Source organism: Scomber scombrus, chromosome 3, assembly GCF_963691925.1.
Source record: "Scomber scombrus chromosome 3, fScoSco1.1, whole genome shotgun sequence".
Lineage (NCBI taxonomy): Eukaryota > Metazoa > Chordata > Actinopteri > Scombriformes > Scombridae > Scomber > Scomber scombrus.
In genome coordinates, this window is record NC_084972.1 from 19898870 (window position 1) to 19917902 (window position 19033).

General features: G+C 38.7%; 2 protein-coding genes across 3 annotated transcripts; one reads left to right on the forward strand and one right to left on the reverse strand.

Annotated features, from left to right (window-relative positions):
* The first annotated feature begins 4584 nt into the window (after positions 1-4584).
* On the forward strand, positions 4585-7325 carry gnat1 (guanine nucleotide binding protein (G protein), alpha transducing activity polypeptide 1). Of its 2 annotated transcripts, none has more exons than XM_062416509.1 (8): positions 4585-4690; positions 5781-5823; positions 5911-6052; positions 6154-6311; positions 6401-6529; positions 6643-6772; positions 6874-7027; positions 7135-7325. In XM_062416509.1, the coding sequence occupies exons 1-8, from the start codon at positions 4585-4587 to the stop codon at positions 7323-7325; spliced, it is 1053 nt and encodes a 350-aa protein (XP_062272493.1). The 2 variants fall into 2 exon arrangements, with proteins under 2 accessions (XP_062272493.1, XP_062272494.1); XM_062416510.1 differs by having other exon boundaries at positions 4624-4699; positions 5790-5823.
* Positions 7326-8332: 1007 nt separating this feature from the next.
* On the reverse strand, positions 8333-18757 carry edem1 (ER degradation enhancer, mannosidase alpha-like 1). The gene is made up of 12 exons (XM_062443457.1): positions 18147-18757; positions 15312-15384; positions 14495-14598; positions 13778-13949; positions 13453-13636; positions 13113-13287; positions 12512-12632; positions 12262-12432; positions 12088-12161; positions 11901-11997; positions 11205-11390; positions 8333-11038 (listed from the first exon to the last, which is right to left on the reverse strand). The coding sequence occupies exons 1-12, from the start codon at positions 18608-18610 to the stop codon at positions 10949-10951; spliced, it is 1911 nt and encodes a 636-aa protein (XP_062299441.1). The 5' UTR covers positions 18611-18757; the 3' UTR covers positions 8333-10948.
* Positions 18758-19033: the final 276 nt, after the last annotated feature.

Genomic DNA, 19033 nt, shown 5'->3' on the forward strand with positions numbered 1-19033 from the left:
ATCATAGAAAAATTATCATAAAGGACAAGACTGATACTGCAACCAAAAGCAACAGCGTCAAACAGTTTCTATGTAACTGTTGGGAAAAAAACACAATATTTATTGTAGGTTGTAAAAAGTAATTCTTTGTACCTATCTAGAAAACATGTTTTTTGTGAATAGGTAAATCTGTGCAAATATTGTTGTTATTATAATATTATTGTTAGTGTTATTGTTTATTACAATGTGTTATTATGTTGAAAATATCTTTATGTTTGGTGTTTTTAAGAAACAGCAAAAATAACCCAGAGGGGACATAGAGTATCTACACATGGACAAGGACTGACGGTATTCAGACCATGTTGGATCTCTAGACTGCTGGCAGTATTCAGTCTCTAAGCCAGAAGTTGGGTCACTGGTCCAGTGAATTTCTTGAACTTCCCTAAACTTCCTAACTAGAACACTCTACTGTATATCAGACAGTTTTTTACTGCAAATTATAAGCTGTTGAAAGATGACAAAATGGCATTTCACGGGACATGCAAGGATGATAGAAATGCCCACAGACTGCAGCTGTGACAACACGTCACGGTCATTACGTGAACAAACGAAAGGCCTTTTGCAGCAAGTAAGAAGTCTCCTTTCATGATTGCGGTCCAGCCTGGCCTCGAGTAAAGATGTTACATTACCCGCCCAAATTCTTCCAAAACCATTTGCCAAGTGTTTGTTTTGTTTCTATGTGAATGTCACATCTCAATGTTGTATCCTTAACAAACGTGAACCTTGTGATAAGCTTCTTTTTTCTCTTTTGGGGGGGGGGGTGTCTTTTAAGAACACAAAAGCTGAAAATAACATTGCCTACTCTTTTCTCTCATTAGAGATAAGAAATTCCAGCAGGCAGCTATATGTGAGTTTGTGACAGTTAGTGATTAAAAATATATATACTAGAGACAAAGCACCTTTTGTTGCCAAATTGATGATCTTGATAAACAGTAAATACTTAACATGTATCTGTGGCATATGCAGTATCATCTAAGGGAGAGCATACAATATTTTTTTTGCTCTCAAACTCATCTTGGAGTACAGATCAAAAGTTTGCATTCCTGCCAGTTTCATGCTAAATAATGGTTTCTCTTAGTGAATATTGTGTTTGGCCATGTAATCAGACCCTTTGATTAGACTACAGCAACAAATGGGCTGACAGTTAATAACTAACAACAAGTTTAGTTCAGAGCCACTCTACTTTCACACAGTACGTGCCACAGACTTCATATAAAACTGTTTGTACTGAGCAACTTCCATACAATAGAAAATGCCACAAGTACAATCACTAACAAGCTGATCACCACCAAACCTGAGGAGAAACCTGTACCAAAATCTTCAGAAGGTGGCTTCTCGTTGTGCATGGCATGTACAGTGTATGTATATGGTATTTGTCTAAAATGCTACGTTGCTGTGGATGTCAGTGAATGTCTTTCTCGTTGTGGGACTATGGAAATACTATCAGTGCAAGAAAGGAATTGCTCCCACTTTTTTTAGGATGGGAAATGCTGAAAGTACAAAAAGGTTGGATTGTAATTTTGATCTCTCTCTCTCTCTCTCTCTCTCTCTCTCTCTCTCTCTCTCTCTCTCTCTCTCTCTCTCTCTCTCTCTCAAAACCTTTGCAAAACAAATTTGCATATATTTCAAACATGAACATGTTTTATTTTCTCTGTCTGGCAGACTTTGCTCTGGGTCGTTGAGGTAATGTATGATATAATGCACAGTTGATGTTATTGTAATGACTTGTAAAAAATTACTATCTTTTCTTCCCCATCAATGTTGCTGACTAATAAATTAAAGCTCTATATTTTATAATAACAGAGGGTCTATTCTGTTTGCCATTGGTGGGCACACACACATGCTCACTGATTTCAGTGCTTATTGTTTGACTGACCTGCAGCAGCGTTTTCAAACAGAGTTGTGACTCAGACGCTTAAAGGATAGGTTCACAGTTGTCTTATAACGTAGCTATATGCACACTGAGGGCCCTATTTTAACATCTATAGCGCATGGCGTGAAGCGCGTGGCGCAAGTGCCTTTGGTGCGTCAAGCGCATGGTCTAAAAGGGTTGGACTTAAGTCCCCTCATTAATCATAGGTGTGTTTTGGGCGTAACACGTGGTAAACCAATCAGAGTGTCATCTCCCATTCCCTTTAATATCCACGAGCGCTGTCACTTTGGCAGATTGCTATTATAACGGCGCATTTACCCAGCAATGAGTTTCAATAATAAAACATGAGTTACTTTTGCTGAAAAGAAAGTTGGCTGATGAGCTGCTAACCTGACATTTAATTCATATAAAGGAAGAATATGGAGATATAACCAACAAATCTGATGAGTGTAGAAGTGTGTGTGGTTATACTGCAGCAGCCTGGTGTCATCAACTGATTTAATAACCAGTGAGCTCTGTGCAGCATCTTAGAGGCTGCAGACTTATTAACATATCAGTCCTATAGTATAAACAGCTGTGGATAATAGACACTGTAAGAATCACCCACGTTCATTAACAGATTAATACAGATGTTTTAACCACAGATGTTCAGATGATTTTCTTGTTGATAAAATCACTAAGTGGAAGCGGAGTATCTTTCCACCAGAAGCAGACGTGGTTCTGAGAAAATCTCTAAGGCCTCTATTTTCTTCTTCTCTTTTCTTTACTTTTCTGAGCACCGGACTTGTGCTGATCAGTGGCCAAACCATTTTTGTGTTGGGGGGGGGGGTTCTTGACCACTATTTCAAGAGCAATCAGGAAGAAAACAATTAAAAGCTTTTATGTAACTCAAATATTACAAATTGTTTCCATAAGTAGGCCTATTTTGAAAAATGATTCCATAATTTAATGTGGGCCCAGTCCGCCCCCCCTTCCCTGGGCCCGGGACAACAGGCCCGGCTGGTGGTTTTTTTTTGGTCAGTAGCGCAATCGCTTTCCTCTGCCTCAAAATAGCAACGCGCCACCAATGAGCCTGACCACACCTCATTTTGAGACCAACACGCCCATAGGCGCACAGACTGGTGCAAGTGCATTTTCTATTTAGACAACGTGGGCGCAGGGCGAGAAAATGACAACTGTGCCGGGGGAAACTAACAAAGACACATGTGCCACGCCCGCCATCCGCTGTACGTCAACCGCAAGATGGGGCCCTGACACGTTTTACTTGCTGTAATCATTCCTCCTGTTCATACTGACCAATAGAAGATCCCCTTCATGTGTGCTTACAATTTAAACAATAGGACAAAATCCACAAGCCCTCGAGCAAAAATGTATATAAAAATGTATCTGAAGCTAATGACACCTCAGCCATCTGAGCAAGTCAAAAAAAGAGCGGATATGGGCATCTTAGTAAAAAATTCCTTCTTTGTGCCTTGACAGAGAATGTTTTACCATTCAGCTACAGTGGTAGTATCATAACAAAAAGAGGTCATTTGGACCGCTCAAGATTCATATTAGCTTTAGCAAATACATTTGTTATTCAGGAGGACTAGATTTTCTCCCACATCACTTTCATTTTAAGTGCATTATGAAGGGATCTTCTAATGGTCAGTATGAACAGCAGGAGTGATTACAGAAAGAAACCCCTGTTTGAGTGTTTTGAGACACACAAAGTTGTCAACTTTGTCTCCTCCAAAACAGCATGATAAAGTTAAAGTGCATTATTCACAGAGCATTTGTGTGTTTTACATTTTTTAAAAACAGATAAAGCCATACTGCAATACTGTCTGTGCAGGTAAATGAAGCTCAATGGTCATGAACACACACATAATGTACATGCATGCATACATAATTGAAAGTGAGAAGATTAGGATCCTTAACCGTCTTCAGATTGAGGTCAATCAGATCTGTCAGGTGAAACTGCAAAGCTCTTTAAGAACTTCAGAGCTCACCCTTCAGTCTGCAGTATCCTATAAGAAATATGAGTGTCTTACTGTATATTTGGACTGGGAGTTGATGGTTTGGTTATGCATTTCAGTGACCCCAATTAGCTGTTGTTGTACTGTGTGGAGTAGGTACTAGTTATTTGGTTTTAATGAAGACTGGAAAGCTGATGTCCTTATAATGGACTTCTCTGCAATTAACGTTAAATCCCAGACTACACTCTTTCCAACATCAGATTTAACTTAAATTTTGGTCTTAATGTGAAATCTAGGTAACCAACAAGCTATTTTGCTTTACATGCTTCTCTTTTAAGGCACCTAATAACGGCATAGAGAGATAAGCACTTGAGCCGATGTTCATCTTCCGCTGAGCACAGCAAAGTCCCCCTAAAGGTTAGATCACTCCTACACTGATGTATGTCTGCCTCTCCTCACACCTTCCCCTCTGCCCTAAAAGACTCCTGTCCTTGTCCTCCATTGGCCATCCACAGTCAGGTGGGCAGAGGATGCCCAAAATCCTTTCCTAAGACAGGAAAATACTCAAGCATTCTTCAGTGTTTGCTGCAGGCAGTTGACGCATCAGCTGCGTAATTGACGGCACTGGTCAGACAGTAGGTGATCAGCTAGGACCTACTTCCAATTTTTCCTGACACTTGGCTTAGCAGAGGGGCCCAAGCCGGGAAAAGTAGGATGGGGGCTGGAGCGAGCGCCGAGGACAAGCACTCCAGGGAGCTGGAGAAGAAGCTGAAGGAGGATGCCGACATGGATGCAAGAACCGTCAAGTTGCTGCTGCTAGGTAAAGTCGGTCAAGCTGGCTCATTAACTGGGAACCTCATCATCTAGTTCCTCATCACGGTTACACATATTTAAGGGCCCCATAAGGCCCAATAGAGGTGATGAGGCTTCGTAGGTCAAATATGACAGATAGTTAACCCAGCTGTCTATGTGGATATATCTGTAAGTGTTAATATTAATCTGTCTCTTGTAAAAAGTTTGGAGATGAGAAGACGATACATTCATGCTAATGTGTAGCCCTTGTTGTTATAGTTATTTTGTCTCTCTTTTAATCTTCCATACACTTCACCCTAATTTATCTGAATAACCTTAATATATTTACCAAATTGCATAGAACCAGTGCAATTATGTTAACTGCAATGAAAACAAGCAACATTTCTGAGTGAAGGTAATTACCTGTGTCATTGAATTTCTAAGACACAATAATAATCACTAGGGCCAATCCCTTGTTAATCCTGAAACAACGGGTACTCCAGCACAAAGGGCTTAGTGCTGAAGGACACAGATACTCTCCAGCCCAAATGTAAAGGGGCTAGTGGCTGCAGCATTCAAACACCAAAATCTAAATGCATTACAGATAGTATATTATTATCTGAGTTAAATGAAAAATATTGGATTTATGAATTAAGGTGTATCTTTCTATTTAAGGACCATCAAATTCTGTACACCAAATGTGTCTGTTCTAATACAACAATGGTGAATTTTCTGCCAAGTACAAGACTATACTGTTATAATTGGGCATTTATTGTTTTAAATAACTGTCAGGTTATTACAGATATTTTATCCGATTCAGCTTGAGCCGCATGACAATGTAGGTCAGGGATAGGAAAGTTCCACCTGACATCAGCTTTGAACAAGATTAGATTTGAAGTAAGAAGCATTATGACCTATTGGGTCATCTATGCGATGAATGCCACAAAGACATAATTACTTTCTTATACATGTTATTGAAACCAAAAACAGAAGCATAAAAACAATAGTTACGAGCTCTCCCAAATCCTTCAAAAAAAGAGATAAATCAACCTCGGAATAAAGCTTTCTCTATTTTATCTAAGTAACTACATTAAATGTGTTTATCTTCTTTCGTATAGGCGCTGGAGAATCAGGCAAAAGCACTATTGTCAAACAGATGAAGTAAGAACTTTTACTTTTCACGAGCTGTATTTCATTTATTTTCATGCATGAGTGTAAATCAAAGCATTAGTATTTGTTTCTTAACAGAATTATCCACAAAGATGGTTACTCACTTGAAGAGTGTTTGGAGTTCATTACCATCATCTACAGCAATACCCTGCAGTCCATCATGGCCATTGTGAAGTCTATGGGCACACTCAATATCAACTATGGCCATCAAGATCAGGCGGTAATGACAGCTGAGACAGACTTCCACACACTTTGTTATTAGGTTCCTATATACAACCAAACTTGACTCCTATGTGTCCGTCTGTGTCATCCTACCTGCAGGATGATGCCAGGAAGCTCATGCATCTTGCAGACACCATTGAGGAAGGTTCAATGCCCAAAGAACTGGCAGACATCATTTTGCGCCTGTGGAAAGACTCTGGCATTCAGGCGTGCTTTGACAGAGCCTCAGAGTACCAACTCAATGACTCTGCTGGATAGTAAGAAATCCCTTTCTGGAACCACCAATCAAATTGTTATAAGGCCTCATAGTTGTAATTGTTAATTAATTAATTCTATTCTCTGTCAGCTACCTGAATGACTTGGAGCGACTGGTCCAGCCAGGCTTTGTGCCCACTGAGCAGGATGTGCTGCGATCAAGAGTGAAGACCACTGGTATCATCGAGACCACGTTTTCCTTCAAAGATCTCCATTTCAGGTGACAGAACATGACTCATTGCCATAGCACCAATAACTCAACAGCATTGACAATGCTCCTATTTCATTGCCAATGAAAATAATACAGAAAATCCTACTTCTGTTTCAATGCAGAATGTTTGATGTGGGTGGCCAGAGGTCAGAGAGGAAGAAGTGGATTCATTGTTTTGAAGGTGTGACCTGTATCATTTTCATTGCTGCTTTGAGCGCCTACGACATGGTGCTGGTGGAGGATGATGAAGTGGTATGAAACTTAAATTACAAGTTAACTGCTTTACACTTAATATTTTGTACTATTTGTGTCTTTGTAACCTTTTCATTTGTGCTCACCCTTTTTTCTTTTAGAATCGAATGCATGAGAGTCTGCACTTGTTCAACAGTATCTGCAACCACCGCTACTTTGCAGCCACCTCCATTGTACTCTTCCTCAACAAGAAAGATGTGTTCACTGAGAAGATCAAGAAAGCTCATCTCAGCATGTGCTTCCCTGAATATGATGGTGAGGGTCTCACAGCACATACATTGCAGCAGGTTTAAAGACTTCTAAAGACTTAAAGTGACACACAAATTATATTTGCTCCTTCATCTTGATATCTTTTCATTAAGGCCCCAACACTTATGAGGATGCCGGTAACTACATCAAAATGCAGTTCTTGGACCTGAACCTGCGCCGAGATATCAAAGAAATCTACTCTCACATGACCTGTGCCACAGACACAGAGAACGTCAAGTTTGTGTTTGATGCTGTAACCGACATCATCATCAAAGAAAACCTGAAAGATTGTGGTCTCTTCTAAGAGCCACACTGAGAAACCCAAAGAAGGTGAGTCAAGTTACAAAGAACTGTAATGATGAATACTAATAACTTTTGTGCAAACTAATCAGTATGAATTATTTCTGTGTATTTTTACAGGGTGATACTGTACCCCTGTCACAATCCACAAATCCCCCTTCTATTCAAACCGTGACATCCACTGAGGATCCAAGATGAGAAACTGTCCCCTCAAACAGCCGTTCTCAAATAGGCGAACGCATAAAAGAAAAAAATCTATTTGTTGTGTTCAAAACTAAGTTGTAGCTCTGACCAAAGACTATGGGTCAACTAAGACTATAAGACAGCTCCTATGTCAGAAGATCCTGTACAGATTTCAGATGAGTTGAATTTTAGTCAAGCTAACTTTTCTCGTGAGCCTCTTTGAACTCGTCTTTGGAGGGCTATGCAATCTGTAGTTAAGACATCAAAAGCTTCTGTCAGCATAAAGTGATTTCTTCTCACATGTACTCATGAATAGATGTCAAGGCTAATGCGCTGTCTGTATGCTCCAGTAACCAGTCAGTACAGCCCAAAAGTAAACAAGATGGCCTCACCACCTGCAAAAGCACTTCAACTTCTGTTAGAGATTTAATGAGAACTTGTCATTAGAAATGGCTTTCATGTACAGAAATGAAGAACACCACATAAAAGTTCGAGACGTAGTTAAATAAAAGTGAATTTTTAAGGAAAGTGTCATTGTTAGAAGATGTAACTTTTTGCAATAGTTAAAAAGGTCCAGTGTATATAATTAAACTGATTTCTATTGGACAGTTTGTGAAGTGTGGCGATACCATGTTGATCTGTAATACTGTTGAGTGGTAGATGTAATGTACTTCAATTTATAAAAACCTTGTCTAAAAGTTATTGGGTCCCTGAGCCAACAATCCTGTACAGAAACCAATAATTGTAAACCTTGACTAACCTATTAAAGCTTCTGTAGAGAACTGAGTACTTTTCCATTTTTCACAAATAAAAAGCAACACAGCAGTGTCTTGTTCATAATCTGTCATTTATTGATATCACAGAATATTTTAGGTTGCTTTTCTAGTATTATGAGACCAGTGGATTGAACTGCCTTCACCTTCAACTGATTAAAGGAAGACATTTTGAGAAATATTCTTGCAGAGAGTTAGATGGGATAGATACCTATACCTGAAGTTAAATAAGGTAAATATGAAGCTGCACAAGTAGCTGGTTATAGTAACGGGGAAACAGTTAGGCTGGTTCTGTCCAAAGGTAACAAAATCGGATTACAACCACATCTAAAGCTCACTAATTACGGTAGGTAGAGTTTGTAACGTTTGCACAGAGGCAAGCTAACATGATTGGTGTCAAGCAGTATCTATTCATCTAACACTAGGCAGGTAAGCATATAATGAATTTTTCCAAAAATGTCAAATGATTTCTTTAATGGTAACCTGAGACAAAATGGCTGGGGGAATGTCAGCAAACTTGAAAATTGATGTAATTTAAATGGCCCGGAGCAGTTTTTGAGAACACCTGATAATATAACTGTTCATATTATCAACAAAACTGCTGTCTCACAAAGCCAAAGAAGCAGCCTTTATACTGTATGTGGTGATATCATTGAGCCATGTAGCATAAAGCTCTGCTGAGTTTTATGGACACTTACAATGTTTGGTAAAGGATAAAGCAGTTAGAAAATGTGTCTCGGTAGAGCCATTCATGAATCAAACATCACAGTTTCATACACTTTTGTGTCTGTGAGGAACAATAATGAACATTCTCAGTGCAACTGTACTCATGTTCAATGTAGCTATTCTTTTAGCTCAGATAAACAAGTAACATTTGCAATATAAATACCTGTCCCAAGGCATTGTAGGCAACAACATGACAAGTTTTATTTTTATATGAAAGCATTCATTGAGTTTTGTTTTTCCTTTAAACCCTGAGTTCTGGCCACAAGACAATTAACAGACATGTTAATGTGCAATTATGTAAAAGACAAAAACAGCAAATGAGACTTCCATGCAGACTGACTCCATATACTTTACAAAATAGTTAATCAATATGAATGAGAATCTGTGTACTAAACATCTGACAAAAAATTATGGAAGACAAATGTGTTTTCATTCATTAACATTTAAAATTACATTTTATGGCTTGTTTCATCATGTCTAAATAATTATTGTAAAACTGTACATAAACATGGAATGAAACCTATTGTGACATATCAACAGTGACCTTTAAAAAAATACTTGACAATGTTATCCACAACTAATATGCACTGTACAGCATCCAAAAGTCCAAGAAAGATTTAAGGCACTTAAAACAATGAACCTCTCTCTCACACAGTCACAGCTCATCTGTTCGACCTTTGTAAGACATTGAGTAGCTAGAAGCCTGAGAGATGAATGTTTCGGCTTTCGTCTAGTTTATCCGAAAGGTTGAACAGCTAACAGGCAGGAAGCAGTTTGTGTTTGTTTTTCTGTTTCTCCCTGGATAGCAAATATCTAGCCTTGGCTGAAGGTTTACTTGACAAATGTGCAATACAAAAGCAAAACAAGCCACTTTAAAATTGTCCCAACATAGTTAATCCTATTTATAAAGAAAATTATGTATAGTGTAACAGTTTCAACATTTTGGAAAACCATCCTCAGACCTACATAAGACCAAGAAAATACTTCAGGCACAATCTAAAACATGGTACAACCTCACAGCAAGCAGGGTTTTTACAGTATGTGCATAAGTCATCACCTGTCATTATCTGTTAATGTGCAGCCCTTGCGTAAAAGCACTGATCTAGTCATGTGAATCAAATACAAAGAGGCACTAATCATATTTAGTGACAGTTTCTTGAAGAGGTGAGTGTTTTTATAGGCTATACACTTTACATATGTGTGGCTAGATGGCACTGTTCCCATAAACACAATATTATGATTCACAGCTCAGCTGTAATTTCAAAATGCATACACACACACACACACACACACACACACACACACACACACACACACACACACACACACACACACACACACACACACACACACACACACACACACACACACACACACACACACACACACACACACACACACACACACACACACACACACACACACACAAACACAAACACGTTTGTGCACGGATCCTTTTTAGGACACTAACCTTAACCAGGACCTCAAACATGACGTTTTGCCTCATTAGGACCGGTTAAGGTCCCTGTGAGGACTACTGGACCCGACAAGGTTGGTGTTTATACTGAAGAAAGTCACACTGAGGAAACAAAAACATGCGCACACATACCTGAACAGACATTTTTTCCTCCATACAAACACACCACTTATTCTAAAATCACTTACAGCCAAAAAGTAATAAGCATGACTCCTCATTGTCCAGCAGAAAAGTTGTTCACCTTTGTTGACTACATGCTCACCAACTGAGAACAAAAATACCCACACACACTTTTTAATTAATACAGTAAGTAATCAAACTGCTTTCTCAGTATCTGAATTTCCTGCCTGGATCCTGAGCAGATGGGACGAGAAATTTGATTTGACAGTGGATCCTCACTGCCTCTTCACCTGATGGGAGTGTATTGAAGACCTGTTCATGCCAATGTCACCACATGCATCCTATCGTTCAGAAGAGTCCCACCATGTGATCAATCTGCCTCATGTAAACACTCTTTAATGGCAGAGCATAGCGTCGCTCCTCTGGGATCCTGTTGCACTGCAGAATGAGATAATGGAAAGGAAGAATGTCATTTTAGGAAGGAAAATGGCTCAGTAACCAAAATATCAAAACCTGTAAAATGTTCTTTTTTGAGTAATTTTGTCATATTATAAAATGTTACATATGCTCCTTGGATCAAACTGATGAGTTGGGGTGGCCTTACATTGCTGATGTTGCTAGTATGTTGGTTCTCTTTCAGATCTCTTTCTGCCAGCGCTCCCTCTTCACAAGGAAACAGGTCGGTCCACTGTTTCTCCCTGAAGCGCTTATCTGTAGGCACAACATGGCCCTCTGTAGTGAAGATGTACTTGTTATCAGATTTGTGTAGTGGGTTGTCCTCATCAAATAGCTGAAATACAAAAAACAAAATATTAATGTTATAAGACCGTATGGAGAAAACAAAGAAGCAAAGTTTTAGCAAAAATCAATTAGGATGATAAATACATTGAAACTGAAATTGTGACAACATGTAGATTGCAATTACTGACAGGGCCTCTAAAACATAGTACTCAGTTAATTGTTCAAGTTATTAAACAAGCAAAAATGCCAAATATTGGTTGTTTACAAGCTGTCAAATATTGGGATTTGCTAGTTACCCTTTTTTTATGTCATTGTAAATTTTATTTATGGGTTTGCAACTCTTAATTCACACAAAACAAGCTGTATGAGGATGCTTCCTTGAGCTCTGGGAAAGTGTGATGTACATTTTTCACTATTGTCTAACATTTTATAGACAGACAGCAATCATTTTAACAAAAATATATGAAATGGGGTCTTTAATATTTGAGCTATAATTAAATATTATAATCTCATATCTATATTACATGTATAGTAAACACAAGCTTCGGCTGTGACATACCAGGTACAGGTATTTGCAGGTCTCACTGAGGAAGAAGCTCTCCATGCGATCTTCTTTGGATTTGTCCACAACGTGGTGGAGAGTGGCGTACCCACATCTGCAAATAACACAGCTGGGCTCAGCTCACAGTAGACACATTAAAGCACTGTAAAATTCCCCAAAAAGTGCTCATGACATTGATGCCTACCTGACTTTGGCATTTTTCTCAAGGCTCTGAAGAATATCCATTCCAACATGCAAATAGAAAGGATTTTTGGTCGCCTGTTGAAAGTGAAGGAGAAGAAAAATGGCGTAAAAGGTAACAGTCACCAAAAACCACCACCACCACCATCTTTGTGTTACAACAGATGAGTATTGTTACCTGGTACAGCAGATAGGTTGACTCCACCAGCTCTGGTCTCAAGGGGTAGAAGAGCACATCAGGAGCCTGTAGTTGCCAGTTGTATCTCTCTGGCAAAGCCCCAAAACGCTTCCAGATGGCATAGTAGAAGGCATGCAGGCAAATGGCATTGTCTACATCGCCATTTAGCACCTAGTCATAGAGGCAAACTTTATTATAAGATAACAGCATATTTTTACACTTTCATATAGCTGAAAGGACATAATCTAACCTGCAGCCCAGGAAAGAAGGCCTGAAGCGAGTCTATCCAAGTGTTCATTATCTCACCACTGAACATGTTCACATTAACATAGAGAGGTGGGTCACCCTCTCCTTCATTACAGGACTCCCTCCTGAAAAACAAACACAGGCAGGACGGGCTTTACAATATGTCATACGATTTGGTGTGTATACAAACAATTTTGTTGTAGCAGGTAAAATCAAATATGCTTGTTTTTTTTCCACTAACTTCCTATCTTAATTACACATTTGCTTGAATAGTTGGGAGGTTGTGTGCTTTGCTCAGAGGCAACATATCAGTGGTTGCTGATGGAAAAGAAACTTCTCTGTGTCTGACTTAATGTAGGTGGCCCATCAGACATCTCAAGACAGCTGCAAGCCTCTAAATTCTGCTTTCTATTTCACATTCTTCAGCACAAAAAGTAACACTGACAATTCATCTTTGTTCGACAGAGATTCCTTTACATAGCTGCGATAGTTTCAGGTGGGGCACAAGCTCATGTGAACCGGCCTCATGCAGCCAACACACCCAGTTGTTTGTACCCAAATTGCACACAATCTTTTATATCACACTCTGTCCGTGCGGGACTCACCCTCTCCTCAGGTGGCTCTGTATGCTCTCATAAGCAGCTTGGAACATCCTGTAGTCCTCTTTCTCACCAAAAAGGATGTATGATTTGAGCAAATACTCATAGAAGGAGTCCATACCAGCTCCAAGACCACTCTGCTTGCTAACCCACTGGCCTGTTTGGATATTAACTACATTCCCTAAACACAGAAAATACAGAATGTTTCTTCATATTTTTTGAGACCACTGGCATCATATTAACTTGTTGTAGACTTTACCATGTTGGTAACAACAGAATCAAAACAAAAAATAAATCAAGGAAGAAAGAGAAAAGTCTTTTCACGTCACTACACAAGTGTACTTACCTAACAAACCAGTTTCGTTGCTCCTCAGATTCCACAAAGCTCTGACAGCTCGTCTTGCTACCCACTCAAAAGTGGAATCTCCAATCAAGCGGCTCAAAATCCCAAACTCCACCAGCAGGGAGCCAGCTCCTGCAGTACAAGTCTCATTGATGCTGTCAGGAGGGACTCCTGTCTTCAGGTTCACCTGCATTTAAGAAATAAACAAAGTATAGCTTGTTGGAAGGCATACAATTTCATTGGCATGATAACTAGTTAGTGCAAAGGCTGCTTGAATACAATGTGCGCAAATAATTAACCTCTAATCTGTGGACACAGTCTCACTCACCCTGGGGTAGGGAATGCCTGTGCTGGTGTTCTCAAAGGCCGGCAGTAAGCGGACTGCCAAGTCATGAGCCAAGTGAAGCAACTCATTATCGTAACCTTCATAGCCCACCTTTCCAAATGGGTGTTTTGGGTCCGTCAGCAGAATGTGAGCTGAGATAAGGCTTCCCAAGATCCTTTGGAGAAAAGAAAAGCATAAAACTGAGGTTCAAACCAGACACGGATCATGATTTTAATATCATATCTGTATGTATGGAATATCATGGCTCAAATAGTTTTTAATTTTTTCGACTTTAAACATTTATGGAAGGCATGCTCAATTAATTCAAAAATCATTTTAAATCTGACTTTACAACATATTTGCTAATTCAGAAACAAAAGAGTGTGTCATAATTAGAGCTACAGATGAATAATGATCACAGTCAAGATTTGGCTTTCACAATTAAATTTGATCAGGCGCAAAATTGATGGTGCCCCACTTGCCTCGCACACCCAATATAAATATGTGTGGTGTGTGTGCATTTATTGTAGAAGTTTATGAATGTGATCATCTGTCATTTAAAATGGTCAAAGTACAAAGAATTTTGTTTACTGAAATGTATTACCTATGAAGCATCACTCCATCAAACTATGAATCTTTAACGGCAGCTGGTATCCATCTCAATATTAACTTCAGTTTCAACTTGAGCACGACTCTAAAAATAAGTAACAACATTGGTACCTGATGTTTGCTTCAAAAACTTGCACAGTTGAGTCCTTGTCAAAAGATACTGTATCTATAACCAGCTTGACAGCTCTCTTGAACTCTGTCACATTGCCAAGCACCTGCAGAGAAACACCACATTATGTAATAACTACAGTATGGCTTCCTGTAAAATGCTGTTTGATCTTTATAAAGTATAAGACGGCTACTGTAAATAAGCTCTGTTTAATAATCTGAGCCATCCACTTACATGTCCTAAATAAAAGATTCTGGTGAAATAAATAACTGTCATTTGTTTGTGCACAAAAATTATTTTGTTGACTTATCAGGTTCAAATGCAGATTTTGTCTCAAGACCAAACATAAAAGAGCAAAAAATACCCTGCAACAAGTACGACATAAATTACAAACAACAAAAAGGAAACCATCTCCAAGAAGGCATCTAATTTACAGATTACCTTTGACCTTTCTAAGGAGATACCCTTGACTGTCAACATAACACTCACATTCATACTGAAGGGAAATATAGAAACTCTGCTCCACCTGACACCATGCCAGAAGATACTTGGTGAGTTGGAGGGAACCCACAACTCACAGGAAGTGGCAAAAACTGTGCCACTGAATGTATTGTACAACACTGCTTTCAGCAAAGCGGGTGATACCAATCTCATGTTCTCATGCTCTCATACAGTTAGGTGCAAAACTAATAAGTAGGTAAAACACCTGTGCACAGTCAATTCTGCTTTTGTATTTGCAATTTTGTGTCTATAAGATCTGCGAGACAAGAATCAATGTGATATAAAAAGAGCATAGAAACAGAGTATGAAACAACTTACCAGTAGGGTATCTAATGTGTCAATGAGTGTTAGGGAGTAATTCCCCAAAACATCATTTATGTTGATGTTTGACCTGAAATACAAGAAGTGAAACAAACTCAGAATGTGCTCACTAATTCACTTGTGGCAGAAACATACAGCACATCAGAAAGCACATTCATACATTTACATAACTCCAAGTGTTTATGTAGGGAAAACATTTTTTAAAGCGAAGACAAAAACCTGTTACACATTTCAAAAGTGCTATTTCCACTGTGTGATTGAAAGGAATGTTGATGGATAGCTCTGTTGACTCAACAGCTGCAGGTGTAGAAGAAAGATATTTGTCAGACATTGGACAACAGACACATTTAATTGAAATGTTTGCCTGGGAAACCCAAACCTCTTTCTGTGTTGCATCTAAAAGCAGTTTGGTTGTAAGACATGACTGATGACAGGGTATTTGCCACCAGACCACCAAAGCTTTAGAATAACCTGCCTGAAAATAAAATGTGATTTTATGGTGCCTCTTTCTTCATTAAAAAGTATGTTCAGTGTTATTTTTCAATGCTTTTAGCACCACAAAAGAAATCCAATCTCTCCCATTATATTTGTGTAGCAGCAGAGATTTCAAAACCTGTCACATAAAAAAAAACTACCTGCATGAATAGATACCGCCATGGCAGAGTAAAAGACATAGCCTCCTGTAATTTGAGTGAACTGACCTCTTAAAACACAAAGACCTGTTTTTAGATGACATGGCAAATTTGTTTCCGTTATGAATCTAATATTTGACATATCAATATCAGGTGTCTTTTCATACAATGACTGCATTATTAATAGTATGACTTTGCAAAAAATTGACAACAATTGACCCTGAAAGTTGTTTTCAAAGTGTAATGTGTTCAAATCAATTAAAAAACAGTTTGAGGAGGAATAAAACTGCACCGACACTTTAACTATATCACTGCACACTGAAAAAAGCAAAGCTGAAATGCAGTCTGATCATTTTATTTACTGTTTGTGTGTTTGATCTCTTCTTGTATAATTTTCAAGTATCATTTCTCACATCTCCTCTCTGTTTTTTCTTTGGTTGAGTGTTTGTTGGTTTGTTTAATCTGAAACAATTAGTCAATTCATCAATTGGTTGATCAGCAGAAAATGTTGGTTGTTAAATGAATCAATCAAGTCTAGAGATGCTAAAATTAGTTGATCTATCAATTGCACAGAAAATCAACTGGCAACTGTTTTCTAAATCAATTAATCATTTGAGCAACTTTTAAAAGAAAGAATATTCTAAATTTCTCTGGTTACAGCTTCTTAAATTTTCTGGTTTCTTTAGTCTTTTTTGATAGTAGACTCAACATTTTTGGGTCGTGGACTGTCGTCGGGACATTTTAGGTTGCATCTTAAGCTTTGTGAAATGGTGATGGACATTTTTCACCATTTTCTGGCATTTTAAAGTAGAGCTGCAACAATGTGTTGACTAATCAATTAGTTGTCAATTGTTAAATTAATCGCCAACTATTTTGATAATCAATTAATCGTTTGGAGTCATTTGATTTTTATATTTTCTTAAATCCAAATTATCTGATTGTAGCCTCTGAACATGTGGATTTTTTCTCATTTCTTAGTTTTCTTTATCATCACAATATAGTTGTGGACTGTTGGAAGACAAAATAAAACACTTTTAGACATCAGCTTTGCCTTTCAGAAACAGTGATTTGACATTTTTCACCATTTTCTGACATTTTATAGACCGAACAACTAATCGATTAATTGAGAAAATAATCGACGGAATAAGTGAAAATGAAAAGACTACTATGTCGAGGCCTTATTCAGGTCATTTTTTTAGTAGTTTAACGCCACTTCCAGCTTGTATTTAATAATATTTTGTTGATTTTTTAAGTATGCTCTGAAAACAAAAAATGTGAATGACTATTGATCTTAAGACAACCTGTTATATGAAGATGTCACTTCAGGGTTTGGAAAATATGATGGGCATTTTCCCCACTGTCTGTCATTTTAATAGATCGAATAGTTAATTGATTAAATAATAAGATTCATTGGCAATACTGCCCTAATGTATTTTCCTACCTTCATTTGATTACATGTTTCCTTTATGTCCTAATTCCAAACAAATTAAGTGATAAAATCATTATATATTAATCATATACACTACCTGGCCAACTAATTAGGAACACCTGTGCAACTTAATTCAATCCCATGCAAAAGCTCTGCCATTAAATAAATTTATACATTTTCAGCTTACGTTAACAGTATTAGAAAAGGTGATGATTCTATTTAATGTTCATTATTGAGGTTATAGTGGGTGCTGGTGGTGTACTGGAGTGCATTATATTGAAAAGTGTTCCCAAAAGTTTGCCCCCCTTATGTAGGTTAATGGGTGAGACAATAGAAGAAGATAATAGAATACAATTGATCTAAATATTAAATTTAATCTAGGCAATCGTAAATCCGGAACCATTTCATTTTTTTAAATGAAGAAATTGTTTGTATCATTGCACTTAAATACACTGTAGGTGAATCAAATATTTATCTTTTTTGGTGGTTACACCATTTGACATTTTCAGGTACTTTTGGTTAAAAACAAAAACAAACCTTATGCATGCTTTTAAGACAATTGTTTAAGATATTTTTGTATTGCTCATCTTGCCAACCCTTATTCGTCACTGACCCGGGCAGCAGTGAGAGCAGCATGTTTACTTAACTGATAGTTAATTTGATTACAAACTGCATGCAAATAGCTCGGTCTGCAGAGGACCGCTGAATTGTAGCTGGCTGCCAGCAGGTGTATGTCAGCTCTGATAGACAGGACAGCTTTGAATGACTCACGGGTTAAGTACGTCTGGTCCCCTCCCTTCACAGTCAATGGGGTTCAGCTCGTCCTCGGGAAAAGCATGTTTCATATAATTGTCATATCCGAAGTAGAACATTTCTTTGGCCATGCCCTTCATCTTCGCCTTCAGCGTGTCTGGGAAGGATCTGTACCTCCTCACGTACTCGTCCTTGTTGCCATCGTACAGGTTCAGGTAGGACCTGGTAGGTGACTCCTCTCCAGCCTTTTCACAGGTCGTCGCCGCCTCTTCATATTTGTGGTTGTGTATACGCCGAGACCACGAGTTACCCCCGGACTCTTCAACTTTCTCCTCCCTGAATAATAAGTCTAGTTTGTGCAAATTGAAACCGAGGGGGAAGTTGAACCCCCAGCTAGGTCCCAGTCCGAAGGCTAGCCACAGCACACAGCCGAGCGACAGTCTCAGTACTACCAGACCAACTACTAGTGACCTCCATTGCATCTTTGCCCCGGCTCGATCTTAAAGCGCATAATTTTGAAGTACTCACACCTCCAAAATGATTGAACGAATGTGAATTTCTGTCTGTCAGGCTAACTACAAACACAGGGAGAGAGAGAGGGAGAGAAGGGTTGTAGCGATTTCGCCTCACACGCTTCCTGTCAACAAACCGGCCCCTCCCAGATCCTGACGTGTGATTGGTTCCCCCGCTTTTTCGTCATCGAACAGTGGAGCGGGCTCCTGCAGCGATTGGTCGAAAAGCTGTCAATCTCCCGGCTGCGTCTCGTGGCATCCCTGACGTGTCTTAGATGAACTTGTGCGCCAATAGAAAACAGCCACAAGAGTGAAACCTTCATAATTTACATTGCATAAAAAAGTTAGAGAAATCTCTAAAGACAAATGTCAAGAAAAATGGAGTGACTCAGA

What these genes read in the sequence shown, in the direction of transcription:
- edem1 (XM_062443457.1), bottom strand. Translation starts at nt 18,610, where the DNA reads ATGCAATGGAGGTCACTAGTAGTTGGTCTGGTAGTACTGAGACTGTCG. An exon ending in CAACGAAACTGGTTTGTTAG is followed by an intron (nt 13,288 to 13,452) that starts GTAAGTACACTT and finishes TTCTGTGTTTAG; the next exon opens with GGAATGTAGTTAATATCCAA. An exon ending in GAGAAAAATGCCAAAGTCAG is followed by an intron (nt 11,998 to 12,087) that starts GTAGGCATCAAT and finishes TGTTATTTGCAG; the next exon opens with ATGTGGGTACGCCACTCTCC.
- gnat1 (XM_062416509.1), top strand. Translation starts at nt 4,585, where the DNA reads ATGGGGGCTGGAGCGAGCGCCGAGGACAAGCACTCCAGGGAGCTGGAG. An exon ending in ACTATTGTCAAACAGATGAA is followed by an intron (nt 5,824 to 5,910) that starts GTAAGAACTTTT and finishes GTTTCTTAACAG; the next exon opens with AATTATCCACAAAGATGGTT. An exon ending in ATGGCCATCAAGATCAGGCG is followed by an intron (nt 6,053 to 6,153) that starts GTAATGACAGCT and finishes TCCTACCTGCAG; the next exon opens with GATGATGCCAGGAAGCTCAT.